Source organism: Aplysia californica, unplaced genomic scaffold (genome assembly GCF_000002075.1).
Source record: "Aplysia californica isolate F4 #8 unplaced genomic scaffold, AplCal3.0 scaffold00192, whole genome shotgun sequence".
NCBI classification, from domain to species: domain Eukaryota; kingdom Metazoa; phylum Mollusca; class Gastropoda; order Aplysiida; family Aplysiidae; genus Aplysia; species Aplysia californica.
The window spans coordinates 189,876-207,408 of NW_004797462.1; the positions used below are offsets into that span (position 1 = coordinate 189,876).

The 17,533-nt window shown below is 39.5% G+C and overlaps 1 protein-coding gene across 1 annotated transcript in view; it reads left to right on the forward strand.

Annotated features, from left to right (window-relative positions):
* The first annotated feature begins 966 nt into the window (after positions 1–966).
* Positions 967–17,533, forward strand: part of LOC101853555 (chitotriosidase-1-like) — a 33,796-nt gene continuing 17,229 nt past the window's right edge. The window contains exon 1 of the mRNA XM_035969890.1: positions 967–1,081. Coding sequence (XP_035825783.1) covers positions 967–1,081 — 115 coding nt within the window. The remainder of the gene's footprint in view (positions 1,082–17,533) is intronic.

Consider the following 17,533-nt stretch of genomic DNA (forward strand, 5'->3'; position numbering starts at 1 on the left):
ATCATCATCATCATCATCATCATTAATATAATAATCATAATTACTATTACTATTAATTTAGACGTCAGAACTAATGCGTCTTTTATTTTGATACAATAGTTACTTAGATGCATCGTCTTTGTCTTTCATCTGACCCTCTATCTCTTTCTTTCGGTACTTACTGTAGATCAACTTACTGTTTTGTCCTTGTCGAGCATAGGCAACCAACAGCCTTTCTTTGTGCATCAGTATCGCGGCCCAGTTTGCCCAGCTGTCCCCTCTAGAGTCCGGTCCTCTTTGCATGAGCATCCCGGTCAAGGCACCAGATGCTCTTTGGTCACTCTCTTTTTCTAATCTTCTAGGTTAAACATCGGATAGTGCTCCGCAAACGAAATCCTCTATTTTTGTTTGATAAGAAGCTTATTCTAAGAAATATTTTGCGCAATATACTCGAAAGGCCGAAAAAAAATCTGTCTGTATTCCTAAGAAAGTTTCCATGCTTATGAATAAATCTAACTAGAAACTAAAAAAGTTATATAGAACAACTTTGCAAACACCAAATATGCAAATTTCAGGTCAGTATTCCATACGATAATGTTCCTAAGCACACATATACAACTAACTCTGACATCAAAGCAATCGAATCGAGCCCTCAATTGCTTTCTGGGAGACGTCAACATCGAGGACTGAAAGGAGCATCAGGCCTCTAAATCACTTTATCGAAGCAGAGCCTGAAATATCAATGAGACAGGTGGCTGTTTAAGTAGAGGACCAGAATCATGAGTCCGTTCGGGGGACATTGCGATATGATCTCATCTCAGTCTGTATCATATCGCTTAGCAGTAAAACACTTTGCTCAGCAGTTGGAAAGAGACCCAGATTGAGTGAGCGAAATAATATTGATTCTCGGACGAATCATATCTTCATTTAGATGAGCAATTAACTTTTAAGAACTCTTCTTTATGAATCAATCCCCGACACGAGTATATGCATGGGCGTCTACTTCATGTGGAGAAGTCCACAACCTGGGTGGCACTCAGCAGCCACACCATTGTTGGTCCACTCTGGTTTGTGGAGACGGGCAGGATCACTAGTGTAACAAGTGAGCGGCACATTGCAGTCCTTAAGAATTTTTGAAAAGGTCTAAGGAGGAGACAGCTATAAAAAGTACACGCAGTTACGTCTTGTGAGATGGGAGTTGCAGCTTCAGTCCCACCTGGTTTTCTTCACCAAAAAGCTACTTTTTTGACCAAAATCAAAACAAAACATGGCGATCTGATTGGTCTGCGTGCCTATTACTATTTGCTACGCTATAGTTTCATCCTATCAGGCACTCCCTCCGTCGGGAAAACCCTGGCGTTTATGTTCCCACAGATTGAATAATATTATAATTGGGGCATTGGCCTTGCATAGTTCAAGGCTGAGACAACGAAAGAGATGGTTCTATTTGGCTCGGGGGCTGAAGCTGCACTGTGCCACGTGCCTAGCCATGGCATGACTCTTGATCTAGTTTATCCACTCTTGCGGCTTGAGACCTAAGCGTAGACTGAGCACCCCCCCCCCCCTTACCTCCATTTTTCCTTAGCTTTCGGTATTTTCTTTAGTCAATCCATGTAACTGTTATGGTGTCGGTGGGCTTATATTGCGTGTGTAGTTTGTAGGGCCTCTACTTAAATAAAGATTTGAGCGTGTTTACTGGTAACGATATATTGCGTACAGTGTACACTTGTGTTCTGTTTGTGGGGATCAGACAAACAATGAAGCAAGTGCCTTTGTATTGAATCAGGGGGTTGAGATAGTTTTCAATTGGAATCTTAAGTTTCTTTTTCAATGCAGCAATGCATCTTGTAGAATACATTTTTTGAAATTCGCTTTAGTTCTTTATTACGTGAAGCTAAGCTCACTGTCAGGACACTAGGACAATATCAAAGAGAAGAATTTTGGCATCCTGTTGTGGATTGAAAGCAAAAGGCATAAAGTCATCAGAAAATGCGCTCAACATTAAAACCGGAGGCCACAAATCATGTACATATATAAATATGGGCAGGTCAGTCCATTTTACTGATTTCAAATATTATGGTCTTGCCACAAACAAGATTATAATACTTTTGAATCTAGATCTATGTACCTTTCCCCGTTACCCTTTTATATTCGTGTTTCACTGTCATCTCTGTCATTATGCATCCTTCATAATCAGTGTGATTTCAACGTTTGGGAACGGCAAACCCCACCCTCTTTACAATTCAGCCGTAGCCGCTGATTATAATATATGTGTCACAACGTGGTGGAATCAGGCGCTCGTCATATTTTTGACATGTGGAGTTATTGGTATCATTTTAAAGCTTGTTCATTTGTCTTGCTTTCGGTGAAAGAACATTCATCTAACAAGAATAGAAGTTGAGATATTTGCGATTGAAGGAGGTGGGGGTCGCCTGGTTTCAGAGGTGAAGTTAGTGAGGGACGCCAAAGTTTGGCGACTTCCAGAGCTTGAGAGTCCTTAGAAACGGCAAATTTACATTTTTGTGCCTTAAATCAACATTTTCCCCCCAGTAAAATCCACACAGAAATGTGTTTTTAATTGGACCTTAAAGGTCCAAAACATAAATGTGTCAAAAATTGCCAAACAGACAGAAACATGCCAGTTTCTTCAATTTCATTATTTTGACGAACGCCTGATATCACCACGATGCCTCACAGGCCTACGGTTTCAGTTGAATGGAGCCACACCCCATACAACCAATGTTTCCCTGACTTGACTTCACGATAATTTCCAAGGCCTAGCCATCAGCGGCAAAATGGTTTGCGAATGGTCTCTTTGCAGACAGCACTTGAACACTGAATTTCTCTTTGTGGGGACTTTACTAGCAACACCTTCAAGTGATTGACCAGTTGGAAACGAAAATAAAATTGCTAATCAAAATCAATGCGTTACAAGTTACATCGACTAGCACTTGTGCGCGCGAGTGATTCACAACTGAGTAGCCTATATGTTTACTGTTGAAAGAAGTACATCGTTTACATAAAAATGTTTTAACTGAATGTTTACTCTAACTTTGTTTTTAAAATGTAAGAGTACGAAACTAGATATATTGCTTTAAATAAATGGTGCAAAAGAGTCAGGGCATTTTACTGAGCATGTCTTACAAATTTCCATAATAATTTTTTTACGCTTTCATTTTTAAAAGTCAATTTTAGTGATTTAAAAAAGTTACCACTTCAAAATGCCTTACTCAATTGGTTTTGAACTTTGAAGCATCCTGTCAGCAGAAATAAATTCAAGATATTCAAGTTCTGTGTCAAGTATACGTAAGAATAATTAGCTATTTAAATTTTAGAGGTAGATATTTTTTTGGAAGCACCCTGTTGTCCTCTAAAAGATACGATGCATGATATCATTTTTTCCTTGAGTACAAATAAACAGCTCCTAAGCGGTTGTGGTGTGCTAGATGATTTCTCCCGACTGTGTTGTCGTCGTCGTGGTCATCGTTGTTGCTGTTGCCGTTGATATTACTTTTGCTTTGTGGTTGAGGTGGGGTTTTTTTGGTACCTCGATATTTTTTCTAGCTGGAAGTTAAAAAGGGGGGGGGGGGGACAGAGCGTGAGAGTGCAGCTTTTGACAAGGAATATCATTAACTTGTTTAAATTAAATATTTTAAACAATCCCAGCTAAGTTTTACCCGTCTACATTTCCTATGCTAGGCTTACCACTGTGAGTTACACCAGCTGTTAACCACCGTGACAAATATTCCAGTTTAAAAAATAAAGATAGATCTACTATCAATGTCTATATTTTAAAAATTTACTTGAAATCAGTTTCGATAGATGGATCCAAGACTCTTACAAATGCCAATGGAAAATTGGTGTTTGTGGGAGTTTTGCTGCAGCCATCGATTTGCGATTTCCATCTATGTCAAACCGTTGTGTTTTAGTAAATCACATTAAAGGACATCGAAACAAAACCTCAAAACGTTAAGCTCAATTATGTTAAATTGGGGTCTACTTTGACTATGATGAGCATGGTAGCAACTACATTTTGATACTTTAAAGTTCGAAAACACAGTTTTTATATTTGTCGATATCTTTTGTTTTTCCTGGATATTACTATGATGAGAATGGTAACAACAAGGGCCTACATGTTGATACGTTAAAGTTCGACAACACGGAATCCTTTATCTTATCTGGTCACCTTTATCTTCGTTGTTGTCGTCACTGCGCTGCCACGAACAAGCCATACACAGAGGAACAAATCTCTCTCCCACCCCTCCCCTTTTTTCCACGTTTCCCCTTTTTTCGCCTGAACAAAAATGAAACTGTACTAGGCTATATTATTAAAATTCTACTATCAATACTGAAAGGAAAATCAAAACATGTATTTGATGTAATCGAAAAAAGACCGTGAAACGTTTGGCGGCATCATATTTTTGTTGGACGAGCGTTACACCTCGCTGTGTAAGCTAGCAAGTCATCTAGACGAGCGGATACAACATCCCTAATCCCCTTACCCTACCCCCTCCCTACCCCACTCCACCCACCCGTCTCCCGCGAATTTTAGAGCACATCGTGTACCGTTATTACAAGGCAGGCTACAAGCTGGATAACCCGCATTTATGAAGATCTTGCCATTACCTTGTGTTACTTCCCTGCGAAATGCCTCAACAGAACAATAAATAATAATTTTATTACTGCGTGGTGGCCTGGGAAAATTGGGCTCATGTTTCTTATTAGTATTATCGTTTTAACTGACGCTGTCATTTAAAATTTCTTCCATTTTCCTTCATTTCACGATTAAATCTAAAAATTAGATCTAGATATTTAATACATCTCAATATTTGACAAAGTAAAGCAAGCTATGAACTGCGGATCGCAAAGCTGAGAAAGATGCGTTAAAAGGGGCGTGATTATTTTTTTGTAGACTACTTTTGGGGGTAAAGTTTCAAATGACGTGGTAATATGTCTCTGAAATGGAAAATGGAAATAGATAAGCTTAAAATAATTCTGTTGTCTTTTTTTTTTAAAGATTGCAAACCGAATTTGCAAATGATTGGATGGCAAGACACATTTTCGTTGATTTCTTAGATTATGAACAGAGTTGGAGTACTCAAGTTAATTTTTCTTGCCTAACTTACCTGCCCTACCTTCTTTTATTTTACTCCCTTTACATAGAACTTTTTGTTACTCTACTTGCGACACTCGAGTTTTGTTATTCCTTTTTGAGCACCGTAGAAATAAAGGTTGAAGAATTACGCGAGGGGGACATTGCGACCATCTGATTCTGGAGAGCATGTCTTTTTTTTTTGTAAGTGTTTTACGGCGCTTACAACTGCATACAGTCATATGAGCGAGCGGGACACATTAAACATTTTCAGTTGGTAGGAAATGTTAAATTTTGCCCGGGTGCCGGCCGAGGCCTACTCTTATCGATTTTAGACCACCAAGGGATCTTTAATGTGCCCAACTTGCACACGGGCCCTCCGAGATTTTTTTCCCTTGTCCGAGAATGCTAGGTGTAGATCTTTCCTACCAGAAGATCAGGGGTGTGGCTGAAAGACAGCAGTAAGGAGCCAAGGAGTAGCAGTTGAAAGGCTGTAGAAAGAGCCAGGAGCCCAGGGGAGGGGGCAGAGGAGGTGAAGAGGTGGGGGCAGAAAGAGTAGACGAAAGCAGACGACAGAACATTGCTAGAGGAGGTAGAAGGACACAATTTTAGAGAAGAAAATGTTTCAGTCGCTACCCAGATTCGAACCCGGGACCTTTGAATGAGAGGCCAACACCTTAACCTCTAGGCCACGAGAGCCCCCAGAGCATGTCTGTACTTCTTTGACCCCACATTAGACAAGCTGGGTTTTGCTTTTACTACCCACACTGGAAGCGAGTCTTGCGCAAAAAAGTGTGTGGGTGTGGGTGTGGGGGTGGGGGGGGGGGGGGTATGCTGAAAATGAGATCAATGAAAATACAATTTTGTCACGTACAAGAGAACCAGCCATCCGTGATTGTGGTTTTTAGCGAAACCTTAGAGACCTACAAAAAAAACTATCTTTTACATTTGACTGAGGATATCACATTTCGCGTGAACTTGTGGGATTTTCTTTTCTTCAAAATGTCAGAATTTGTCGAGTCAAGCTGTCCGTCAGGAGAACAAATTAAAGTAGTAATAATGCCCAGGGAGCACAAACGTTGGACCTGCGTAACGTGATTATTTATCGTTCTGGCGCGATCAACGTGTTATCAACTATGTCAAACGTGGGTGTATCTCTTTATTATATTTTGGTGCTGCAGTGTGCATGTGTTGAAGCATGTGAGCCTTTTGAAATAAGATATTTTAACTCGGTCCCTCCCCCCCAACCCCCCCAACCCCCCCCCCAAAAACACAAAAACAACCAACAACCCACCACCACCAACAACAAATTTTAATATCCGTGATTTGATTCTTGAATGGAAAAAGAAGAATCATAGCATCTGTATGTGGCTCTTTGACATTATGGGTAGGGTGTCAAGCTGGACCAAACAGAAGAACGAGTCATTATTTCCACTGACGTTCATCCACGAAGTTTTCGATTTGAAAAAAAAAATGTAAACAGAAAATACCTGTTTTCTGTGTAGAAATCCATAACAGACTCACAGTATTTGGTTTTCATCAACCTCTTCGTTGCAGTGTGTCACTATTTATTGTTTATACTTTTCTGTCTATCTCTTCTCGGGTCATGAATTTTCAGAGGGTTATCTCAGAAAAAAAGCTTAAGAAACACTTTAAGCTTCACCAGTAGGTATTGTTAGAACAATTTTCAGACAAAAAAAGGATGCAAGATATAAAATTGAGAGGTATACAATATTCATTAATTAATAATAGCCGGTGTTTTGTGGTTTCGGACTGAATCTTGCTTTATGACTGTGCGTCTTTCTCCCAGTTTATCTAGCCACCGCACACTTATTCATGAAAACATTTATTAATTATACTACTAAAACTTCCCAGTCAATGGTTTCTACTGATTTTAAAAAGCTTATATCAAATGAGCTGGGACAATAAAACGTTTAAAAGCAAGCCCGTTTTGCTTCTAGTCCCGACGCTTTGCTTATGGGACTCATGTCTTGATAAACTTGAGCGCAATTAATGGTGAGGGAAAAAAAAACTATAAGTTTTCCCAACTTCGATTTTGCAACCATGGATGATTTTGATTACATTAATTTTATTATTGTTCAAACCAAAACACACTAGCACCAGCGCATCGGTACTGAATAGGTTTGAGCTACACTGTGTTTCACACCTTTTATCCGTAAGTTAGATACTACCTACTCGTATATTTAAGGTTGTTTTTACTAATCTAAGAAGATTGTTTGAAGAATACCGGTATCAAATAAGGCAAAGAATGGAAGTATCGCACAAAGGGACCTTTCTGTCGAAGTAGTCGACTACAATTCCTGCTCGCCATCATCGCCACTATGCTGCTTTTCATCAGACTAGATCTAGTTATAAAGTATGAGCAGACATGTTTTTAAAATTTCACTTGTCATTTATCGGGAGATCGTAACTATGCGTGATCAAAGATAGTATATAACAAGATGATTCACTCAGCCGCTGCAGTCTGTTTTGAAGCTCTCTTCGGTTTCTCCAGAAGAAGAATATGAACAGCACCTCCTTGCGTGCGCAGATCGACTGCTGTTCATCAGCTGTTCGGATTCGTTCAGTGCGGAGTTTTAGTTGCTTTTTAAAAATTTTAATGACCTCTCGCCTCTCATTCTAAAGTCAAATTAAACGAAGAAAACAGTCGCCCCTTCCCCCGGAAGAGGTTTTTTGTCAGCGTAACCATTTTAAAAAAGCGTTCTTCCGAAATTTGAATTCTTTTTTATTAAAAAACTTGTTAGTTTCACTTTGAGTTTTTTAACACAAGTAGGGTAACTCTGTTCGCAAAGGGTGCGCATTTGCGAAGAGGATGCCACCGAATTTTGAGGACACTTTTTTAATTGGCTCAAAGAGAGGAGTGGACCCTCTTGTTATGTAGACTCTTTGACGTGATCTAAAGTTTTATTACTGAATAAATAGTGTTATTGGTGAACTGTGACGTAGACCACATACGCATGCAAAATGTGTGTTAGATGCGAGAAATGCCGTGAATCTTTCCATTTTTTGCACGATGGAGATTTGTAGTATTCTATATGAGCCTTTTTTTTAAAATGTCACATTTTAGATTCTCATTTTTTTTCGAAAAATTAATTTTTATGAAAAGTTTCGAAATAATATTGATGAAATGAATCACCCATCTATAGACATAAAAGTGAAATTTCTTAGCTTAATTTTGTCAAATTAGAGTGTAACGGCAACTGTTGCCTTAGCTTGCAAGGAAAATGTTCTCTCCTGTTACCAACAGAAACCATAGAGCTGTGTTACTGGAATAGGTTGGGTTTTTTTTGCGTCGAAACGAAATATATCGAGAGGATGTTTTGGACGCGTAATGAGAATGGGGCCACAACTGCCAGCATCAGAGGTCTACAGCATGCGATTCGATGGCTTGGGATCAAAAGGAAGGCTAATAAAAAGATGGATTGATTGAGTCAAACACATCCTTCAAAGTCACAATATGTCGATCCGAAAAGCAACACACCTGGCCCATGTCCCAGGGGGCCAGATCTGAATCTCTCCTCCACACCTCGCAGTATAAGAGATCATATAAAGTAAGAGTAAAGTAAAGTTACCTGTGGGTAGTGTAGACAGTTGATTTTGCAAAGCCCCAACGTGTGTGCTTTGTATTTCCTCTTCCGTTTTACTCAAATAATTTTGAGCGACGTTAGCATGTACTCTTGCTGCATTGGCTTGAAAGTTGCTCCATGTCTTTCCTTAAACTGATGGTCAATATTAAAATCGTATAACTTGTACTGTCGAAACGTTTTCTGGAATAAAGCCCACAGTGGCATCAGTCTCCCAGTTTCTGTTCTCTTCTTAGTGATTCTTCTTTTCTTCTTTTCACCGTTCGGGATTTCTATTTTCTTTCATTACTACCCATTTCTGCCACGTTGCAGTGAGTTTCATGTCTTCAGAGTATGCTAGGATTGGATCCTTTTACTTTGCTTCATTCTTCCCCTTTCGTCATTAGATGTCGAGGGGGGGGGGTACAATTTTCAATCAAGGGCAGTGTAGGTGGCTTCTGTTGTTGAAATGTTATTCTTTCGGAGGTCCTCTATCCTCTATAACGCTATCCTCTATAACGCTATTCAGCCACGTTTAGCGTGGTCTGCACCTGCCCTTGTATCCGGACACAATCATTAGAGTTTGTAAGCTTGTGAAGCTGGTTGATTTGGTGACACTCTCATCAGATGACCGAACCACTTCATTCTTCGATGTTCTTGTTCCATAACCTGTTTTTTCCCTGTCAAATTTCGTTTATCAGTCTTTCATCTTCTTGTTTTATATCGTAAGTCAGTGTTGGAAGGGATATTTTGTGAATAAGTCGTTGCCTTTTTACTTCCATTGATAGGTGTTTATGGGTGAGTAGTGCTGACAATTTATAGGTTTCTGCATTTGCTTTTGGGTCCTGATTTCAATTTTCTTAAGTCCAATATTCCGTCATGTGTAAGCATGCCCTCAAGCTATCTAAATTCCTCAACTTGTTTTAGTTGTGTCCCGTCGATGATGATGTTTAGTAGTGGGACTGGGTTTCTAAGATCACACGATCCGTGCATGCATGTTTTGGCCAAATTTGAGAAGGAATAACCTTCAGATGAACACAATGCATAAACAATGCGTCAGCTGTCAACTCAGTGTTATCACAAATCTTGCAAGCACAAGCGTTTTGATCTGATTATTAAATAGCTTCCGCCGCCAAAAGCATGTAAAACAAATGCTCTGGTACTGTCTGTACAGATTTTCTACGATGTAATTCAACAAAAGTTTTTGGGTTTTAAAAAATCTGTTTCAAGGTAGCAATATTTTTTAACCGTTCAAAATTCTCGAGTTGTCAGGCCAAAGGAAAAAAATCCAAAATGTGCACTTTATCTATCTGCAGAGTTGAAAGCATTTTTTTCTTCAGTTTCCTTTTGTTCTTTATGTTGAGAGTTCTACAAAATTAATATTTGCTCTGGATTTTGTACTTTCTTAATATTTCTGCAGAAGCCAACTTTCTAATACTTTTGTTTGCTTTTATCGGTCTTTCAATTTACCCAGGAGAGCAAAAGGACATTTTAGCATTCTTTTCACTGCCTTCTTGCTCTCATTTCTCTGCAATGCTTTCATTGCAAACCTACATTTTAGTTAAGAAATAAAATGACACACTTGAGGATGGGGCATCTGTTGTTTTGTCATCGGCACTGTTTGATTTCCTCTTCAGATTTGTGTCTTTCTTCGCTTTTCTCCATTCCATACATGCTGCACTATCGTCTGTTGAAATAATACAAAAGAACAGGTTTCCTTTCCCCTTTGTTCTTTGCCTTTGATGCAGTTCTGCTATTCATACTGCATGTCGTGCAGTGTCTTCCCTGGGTTCTTGTTTCGTTTCTCTCTGTCTCTCTTTTATTACTTTTATTCAGCAGGAGTCAGCTTTGTCTCTGGTGAAAAAAAAACAAATATTATTTTTTTTTTAAAGTCCTGTTTGAGAAATCAACTATCAGTAGGGCCTGCCCTCCATACAGTCAATCTAGATCTAGCATAAGTGGCATAGTGCTGAAGTCAACTAAGCTAAGCTGATTTCATGTGTGACAAATTTTCTGCGAAGAAGATTCTTATTTCTTACTTCAGTCTACATCTACGTCTCTGCGACAACGCGAAATGCACTTCTAAATCTGCAACTAAATGAAAGATATAGATCAAGGCCTACAATTTAAGAACTCTTTGGTTAAAATGGTTAAATGGTACAGGTTTAACGCTCTTATAAGATTATTTCAGAGGGTGGACCTCTGAGTTTAACGATTAACTTCCTTTCCGAAAGGACGGAGCCAAATGGGAAATTCGTGTAATGTGTCTTTCTCAGAGACACAACGTTGGACAGAGCTGAGAACTCTTCATTACCATTTATCAAAATAGAAGGTTCTAGACTAAAGTGGAACAAAAGTAGGTTGCATAATTATTATCACCGATGTAGGAAAAATGGAAAGTTTTGTCTTTCATTTTACTCTGTTGTTCCCTCGCTATTGCTCTCAATTCCACCCTGTTACCTAAATTACAGAATCACAATACAGGGGTTTGTTGAAAAAGTACAGAGACCTCATTTATATAATAACTATTCTATTTTGTTTGCGCATAAATTACCCATTCTCAACCCGAACTTTGGTCAGTTTAGCTATTTGACACATACCCTTCCTTCTTTCTACCTTGTATTCTCCCCTGTTACTCTCAATTCCGTCCTGTTACTCAAATATAAAAATTACAATTCAGGTGTTCTGTTGAAAAAACACAAACATGTCTTTAGTTTTAACCTCTTTTGTTTACTCTATTAAGCGTGGACTACCTCACATTCTAACCCGAACTGTGGCCAGTTAAGCTATTGAGCACATTCCTTTCTCTCCTGTTACTTTTTTATTCTCGCTAGTTACCAAATCCCGGGTAACTGGAGGGAAAGTAACTGGAGGGAATTCTGTACATCATTACCCTGACGACCACTCACTGGGTACAGCTCATGTTATGGATTGTTTTACCATTGAAATGTAACCTTGGCAGACTTCCTAACCAAAGGAAAGTGTATCAGATTTCTCTATGATAAGTCGTTATAGACCCCGGTAACAGAAGGGACATTTATGCTCAAATACTCACCATATTTGGTTGAACTTGGCTCTGCATCTTGTAATCGTGCATTACATAAGGTCTGCTGTCTCATGTCATATAAAGGAACAGGAAGGGAGTCTTCACTCGCAAAATCTCAAAGAAAATAAATCTATATCTAGGGACCATTCATCTGGGTGAAATGCTGGGTAACAGGAGAGAACTTTGAAATGGGTTAAGCGAAATAATATGGAAATAAAGAGAATTAACAAATAAAAGACTAGGACGGGCACCAAGATTTATTTTTTTTTGCTGTAGTAAAGCTGTCCAAAACTCTGTATAACTGTGAAACATTTAATCCATGGAGCCATGACGTTTATCCCTAAGCATGTGTTTAAAAACATATACGTGTTGCGGAACTTGCCATTTTTGCCTACTGAGCAAGATTTACAAAAGAGCTGTACAATTTCTGTGACTTGGACAGTTTTGAAAACCTGATTTTAAGGTCAAGGAACGTTTTACCTTGTTCATGAACATAGTCAATGGCAATTCTAAGCAATATTTTATATTGGTATCAAAGGAATTAGATCTAGAATCACAAATTCAAAAAATGCGACATAATTAAAAAAAAATGATTCATATACGTTTATAAAGAAAAGTTGGGTTTTTTTTTATCCAGCCTCAAATGTTGTGGAAAAAAATAGTTTTGTTAAAACAAACTGATACAATCTGCTTAGCAAAGAATCGATGGCACTGATTTTCCCGTTCAAGAGATATTTGAGGATAGGTTTCGCACACGAATTTTTGACCGCACTTATACAAAACTGATATTTCCAAATAATCTCAAGGAAATTGCTCACTATTTTAATCTCAAGGTGTAGACTGTATCTTTCCATACAAGCTCCAAAAATTTTGAATAACTTTGCGGCATGTTATTTCTGCTTCGATTTGTTGGACGTCTTGTCCGACACTGATTTTTCAACTGTTAGAATGTTTGGGGGTTGTTTCCCTAGACTCTGTCTGAAACAAACCCCAAAAAGATAATAACTGAAGGGGCTCAAGTTGGAGAAAATTTGGTAATCATTCATTTGTACATTTTTGGCTTATAAGGCACTCTCCAAACCTTTCTTGCAACCATACAAAGGCCACTCTTGGTGTGTGGGTTGTGGCACCATCCCACTGGAACCAGGCCTGCACAACGTAACACATTCTCCCCAAACTTCTACAAAACGTTGTCGTAACGTTTAGATAACTATCTGATATGACTGTTGATCACAACCCTGCAGCTGAACTCTTATAAAGAATAACATTTTGCGATTTACCCGGTTTTGGTTGAAATTTTAAAACTTGATATTTCTTGAACACGAAAATTGATTTTCTTCATTAAAACAAAGTTGACGTCCTCGTGGTTCAATTTTGTTTGTTCAAAATTTGGTTGAAATTAGGGCAGAGGTGACCGACTTATCATCCTTTAAATGGGTACTCTTTTTTCTAGACAGCCTGTATTTTTTGGATAACAACGTTCTAACATTTGGAACTTGTATAAAGTTGCAGTTCAATCGCAGTGAAGTCTTAGGAACTTTCTGTAGTATAAGTATAAGCATTTTGAAGACATTCTGAAACAGGGTGAGTTATGGGATTTTATAAAACTATGTTTCTCCACCTCTCTTTCCTTTCCACCATTTTTTGTACCGGCACTCTTTCTTTCTCTCCCCCCCCCCTTCTCTCTCTCTCTCTCTCTCTCTCTCTCTCTCTCCCTCTCTCTCTCTCTCTCTCTCTCTCTCTCTCTCTCTCCCTATCTCACTCTTTCTCTCTCTCTCTCTCTCTCTCTCTCTCTCTCTCTCTCCCTATCTCACTCTTTCTCTCTCTCTCTCTCTCTCTCTCTCTCTCTCTCTCTCTCTCTCTCTCTCTCTCTCTCTCTCTCTCTCTCTCTCTCTCTCTCTCTCTCGTCTCTCCCTGTCGTTCAAGGCAAACTGTATCTTTATATTATAAACCTATATTATGCATGTTCCTCTGTTTCTTCTTCCTGGGAGTGCCGTTGGCTCAGTTCATTGTTGGTGTCATGCAGGGCTACAGGAGGGGTGGCCCTAGTTCGAATCCCCTACGGGCAGTCTGAACTTGGATTGTTTTGGAATGCTTTTAAGGGGTTTACATCCAGATAGCTCTGTCCTTTCGAGAATGTACTTTGAATTCGGAGCTCCCCCCCCCCCCTCTTAAATACCCTACAGCATTAAACCTATACAATTACATGTACTGTACTTTTTAAAATTATTTCTATTTTTCCGTTTCGTGTAGTCCTCTTGTGCCCCTTATTTCCTCACCTTCACTCCAATTGCTCGTAACTGTACCTGCTATATCTTGTTGACCTCTTTATGACCCATACCCATACATTCCCATACCTCCCCTCCCCTTTTCTTCCCTAACTCCCTCAACGCAACATAGTTGGGTAAATATCAATAACCCCGTGATCGTAAGCTCCCATTGTTTGTTTCTCTTATGTTTTACCATGTTCAGGTTCTAAGTAAGAAAATTAGCCCCCATGACTCTTTTTAAAAGGTGGGCGCAACCCTTGGGGCCTTGAAATCCAATTGATGGCCGCCAAATGGCATAAATCAATATTACTCATTGTCTTTTTCCTACACATGTGAAGTGTTCTGTCTCAAATAGTGCCTGTAGAGCTCTTATTATGTTTGTAGATATACAAAGAAACCAATTAATACTAACTAACCAAAAATACTGCATTTTAAAAAAGAATAAATCAGTAATTCCACTTGAAAAATGGAGTAAATATTTTACCAGTTACTTGTCTATGTCACCCCAGTGGCCTTAGTCACCCCAGTCCACCAGTATGACTAATAGTACAGTACAATTTATTGCATCCACCAGTTTATCTGTAAACCACCAGTGACAAAGTGAACAGATCAAGTAGCCCTCTGGACTAGCGCTTTATTTTCATCTTTAAAGCGGTCGTAACGCTGACCCAGTTCTAGTCAAGATCTAAAAATCAGTAGAGGCCATAGACCATGTTATGACAAGAAAAACCCGCTAAAAGCAACCGAGGAAAGGGAGCTGGGATTCTACTCAATTATCCCGATGTCAATCCGTTTCAAACAAATAGATCAAAACTTAGGGTGATAAAATCGTAATTTTGGAATTTTGACGAACGCGGTCAGAGACACTGGTCCCTTAAGAATGAAAACAAAACAGTCCATTGCCGTCATTATGCTAGCCAGTTACCTGAACTATTTTTGCATGTTATGTTGCTTTGTTTGTTGTTGTTGTTGTTGTTGTTGTTGGGGTTTTTTGTTGTTTGTTTTTTGTTGTTGTTGTTGTTGTTTTTGTTTGTTGGGGGGTGGTAAATGTTTTACGGCGCTCGCAACAGCATAAGGTCATATGAGCGCGCAGGACACATAAGCCTTTTCAGTTTGGTAGGAATTATTTTTTAATTTTGCCCGGGTGGCAGGTGAAGCCTACTCTTATCAATTTTGGACCACCAAGGAATCTTTAACATGCGCAACTTGCACACGGGACCTCACAGATTGTTCGACCTTATCCGAGAACGCTAGGTCTTAGATCTTACGTACCTTAAGATCAGGGGTGTATCTGAAAGACAGCAGTAAGAAGGAGCCACAGAGGAGCAGTAGAAAGGCTGCAGAAAGTGTCAGGAACCCACAGGAGGGGCAAAAGGGGTGGGGATGGGGGTGGGGGCTCAAGGTGGAGACAAAAGCAGACGACAGAATTTAGAGAGCAGGAAAGGGGGTGAAAGGAGAAACATTATGAGACGGACATTTTCCGTCGCTATCAGGTTTCGAACTTGGGACCTATTGAATGAGAAGCAAACACTGTGACCTCATGACAACGAGAGCCCCGTTTCGAATGTTAACACTGTAAAAAGTTTACATGTAAATTATGTACAACACCCACCCTTTTTAAACAGGCATGGGAGTGAAATTTTCCTAAAGTCTCCAAAAACCCAAATAACGCAACCTCCAAGCTCCTCGGTCACGGAATCTTTAATTTTGTGTCAACTATGGAAAAGGCGATTTACACTCCCATTGGTTGTGTCTCGGTCCAATCGGAGATGGACGTTGAATACAGAGGTATTGCCTGTTGAAAAATTCTATAGTGTTACGAGGGCTGTTAAACCTATACAATTTCATATATTTTGTTCTCAGCCACCACCGCCCACTGCCCACCAGGTCAAATGTATTATGTCCTCCTCACCGCCCACATTTGCCGTAAGCTGACAAAACACTTTTGCTTTTGCCTTTTTTTTTCACTGAAAGGTGTTCTTCCGAAATTTGAATTCTAATTTATTCAAAAACTAGACACCCTTTCACTTTATTTTTTTCACACACGTTAGGTAATAGACCAGGCTTTCGATTTAACAAATAAAAAAATGCGAACCAAAAATGGTAACAGGCGTTTTGTCAGCTCACGGCAGATTAATGTCTCCTCCCCCCCCCTTCCCCCCAAAAAACTGCCCATTTCAGCCCCCGCCCTCCCCACCACCCACCCTGTTTCCAAAAAAAAAATGCCTTCGCGTTGTGTGCGTGTCCATGCGTGTGTGTATGTGCGTGTGTGTGTGTGTGTGTTGTGTTTGTGCACATGAGTGTGTGTGTGTGTGTGTGTGTGTGTGTGTGTGTGTTTGTATGTGTGTCCCTTTGTGAGACTCAGTGTGATGATTGCTTGCGTGTGTCAACTACTGACCATGCGTGCGTACTTGTTCGTGTGTATGAGCAAAAGTGGTAAATAAATGTATATATGCGAGTGCCTGAGTGGGTATCTGTGTGTTCTTTTTCTTTTTAGTAAGAGTTTTACGGCATTATTAACAAAATAAAGTCATAGAAATGACGAAGATTAGAGGTCTTACAAGATAGTAACAAACAAAAAAAAAGAAGGAGGAGAGATAATGGCAATAGAAGTTTGACAGGGAAGAAAGAGCAGGCCGCACCAGAGCACCCGCCAACCACCCACTCTCTGTGTCTTTTTGCATGTGCTTCTGTCGCTCAAAGACGGGGTTGGTGTGTGGGTGTGATGAAGCTGAATGCTGTGACCTCCTCTGATATACGGTCTAACCTCTCTTAAAAAATAGAATAATAGCAATGTGGAGGCGGCAACCCTCGCTGGCACAGATCCCTCGCCCAAATGTAGTTTAAAAGGAGGACTGTTTCCTTCTTTTCTCCACACAGAGTTTGACACCAACTCCGATCAGCTCTTAATCATGGTAAGCCTTTTTGTGTCTCATTTCTTTTTATCACTCACCTGATACTGCATGGCATAAAGAGAAAACACTACTAAATTTCATTAACCACAGCAGTAATTTCTTTTTCGAAGCTGCCCGATGTTTTCATTTGTTTTCTTTGTCCATCGTACTCCAATCTTGTTCATGTTTTCAGTTCTTGCGTAAACAGTTCCGAGAAAACCGAAGGGACATCACAATAATAGCCAAAGCAGCCAGTGACTGATATTTACTCGTATACTGAGTGATAAACGAAGACGATGGTACCTACTTATTCATAATTATGGTGCCTCAAATTAATACACCAATGTTTGTAACACTAAAGAAAAAAACATCACACAGAGTCTTACAGCTGCTCGGGCCTGCTGATGGCTGACAGACGTGCACCACAAGTCTATGACTATGAGTTTGTTATAGCGCATCGTGAACAGCAAGGTCTTGAACATTTACTGAGAACATTGGGCGACTTTCTTTGATTGCAAGAATGAATACATCGTTGAATATAATATTTTTTAATTATTTGGATGCGATTATGGCATTGCGTGATATTTTGTTTTCAATTAAAAGTTTGCCTTTGAAATAAGTTTCAGATACTGACGTGTTCAATAAACAAGTTTGCCTGAGAAATACGT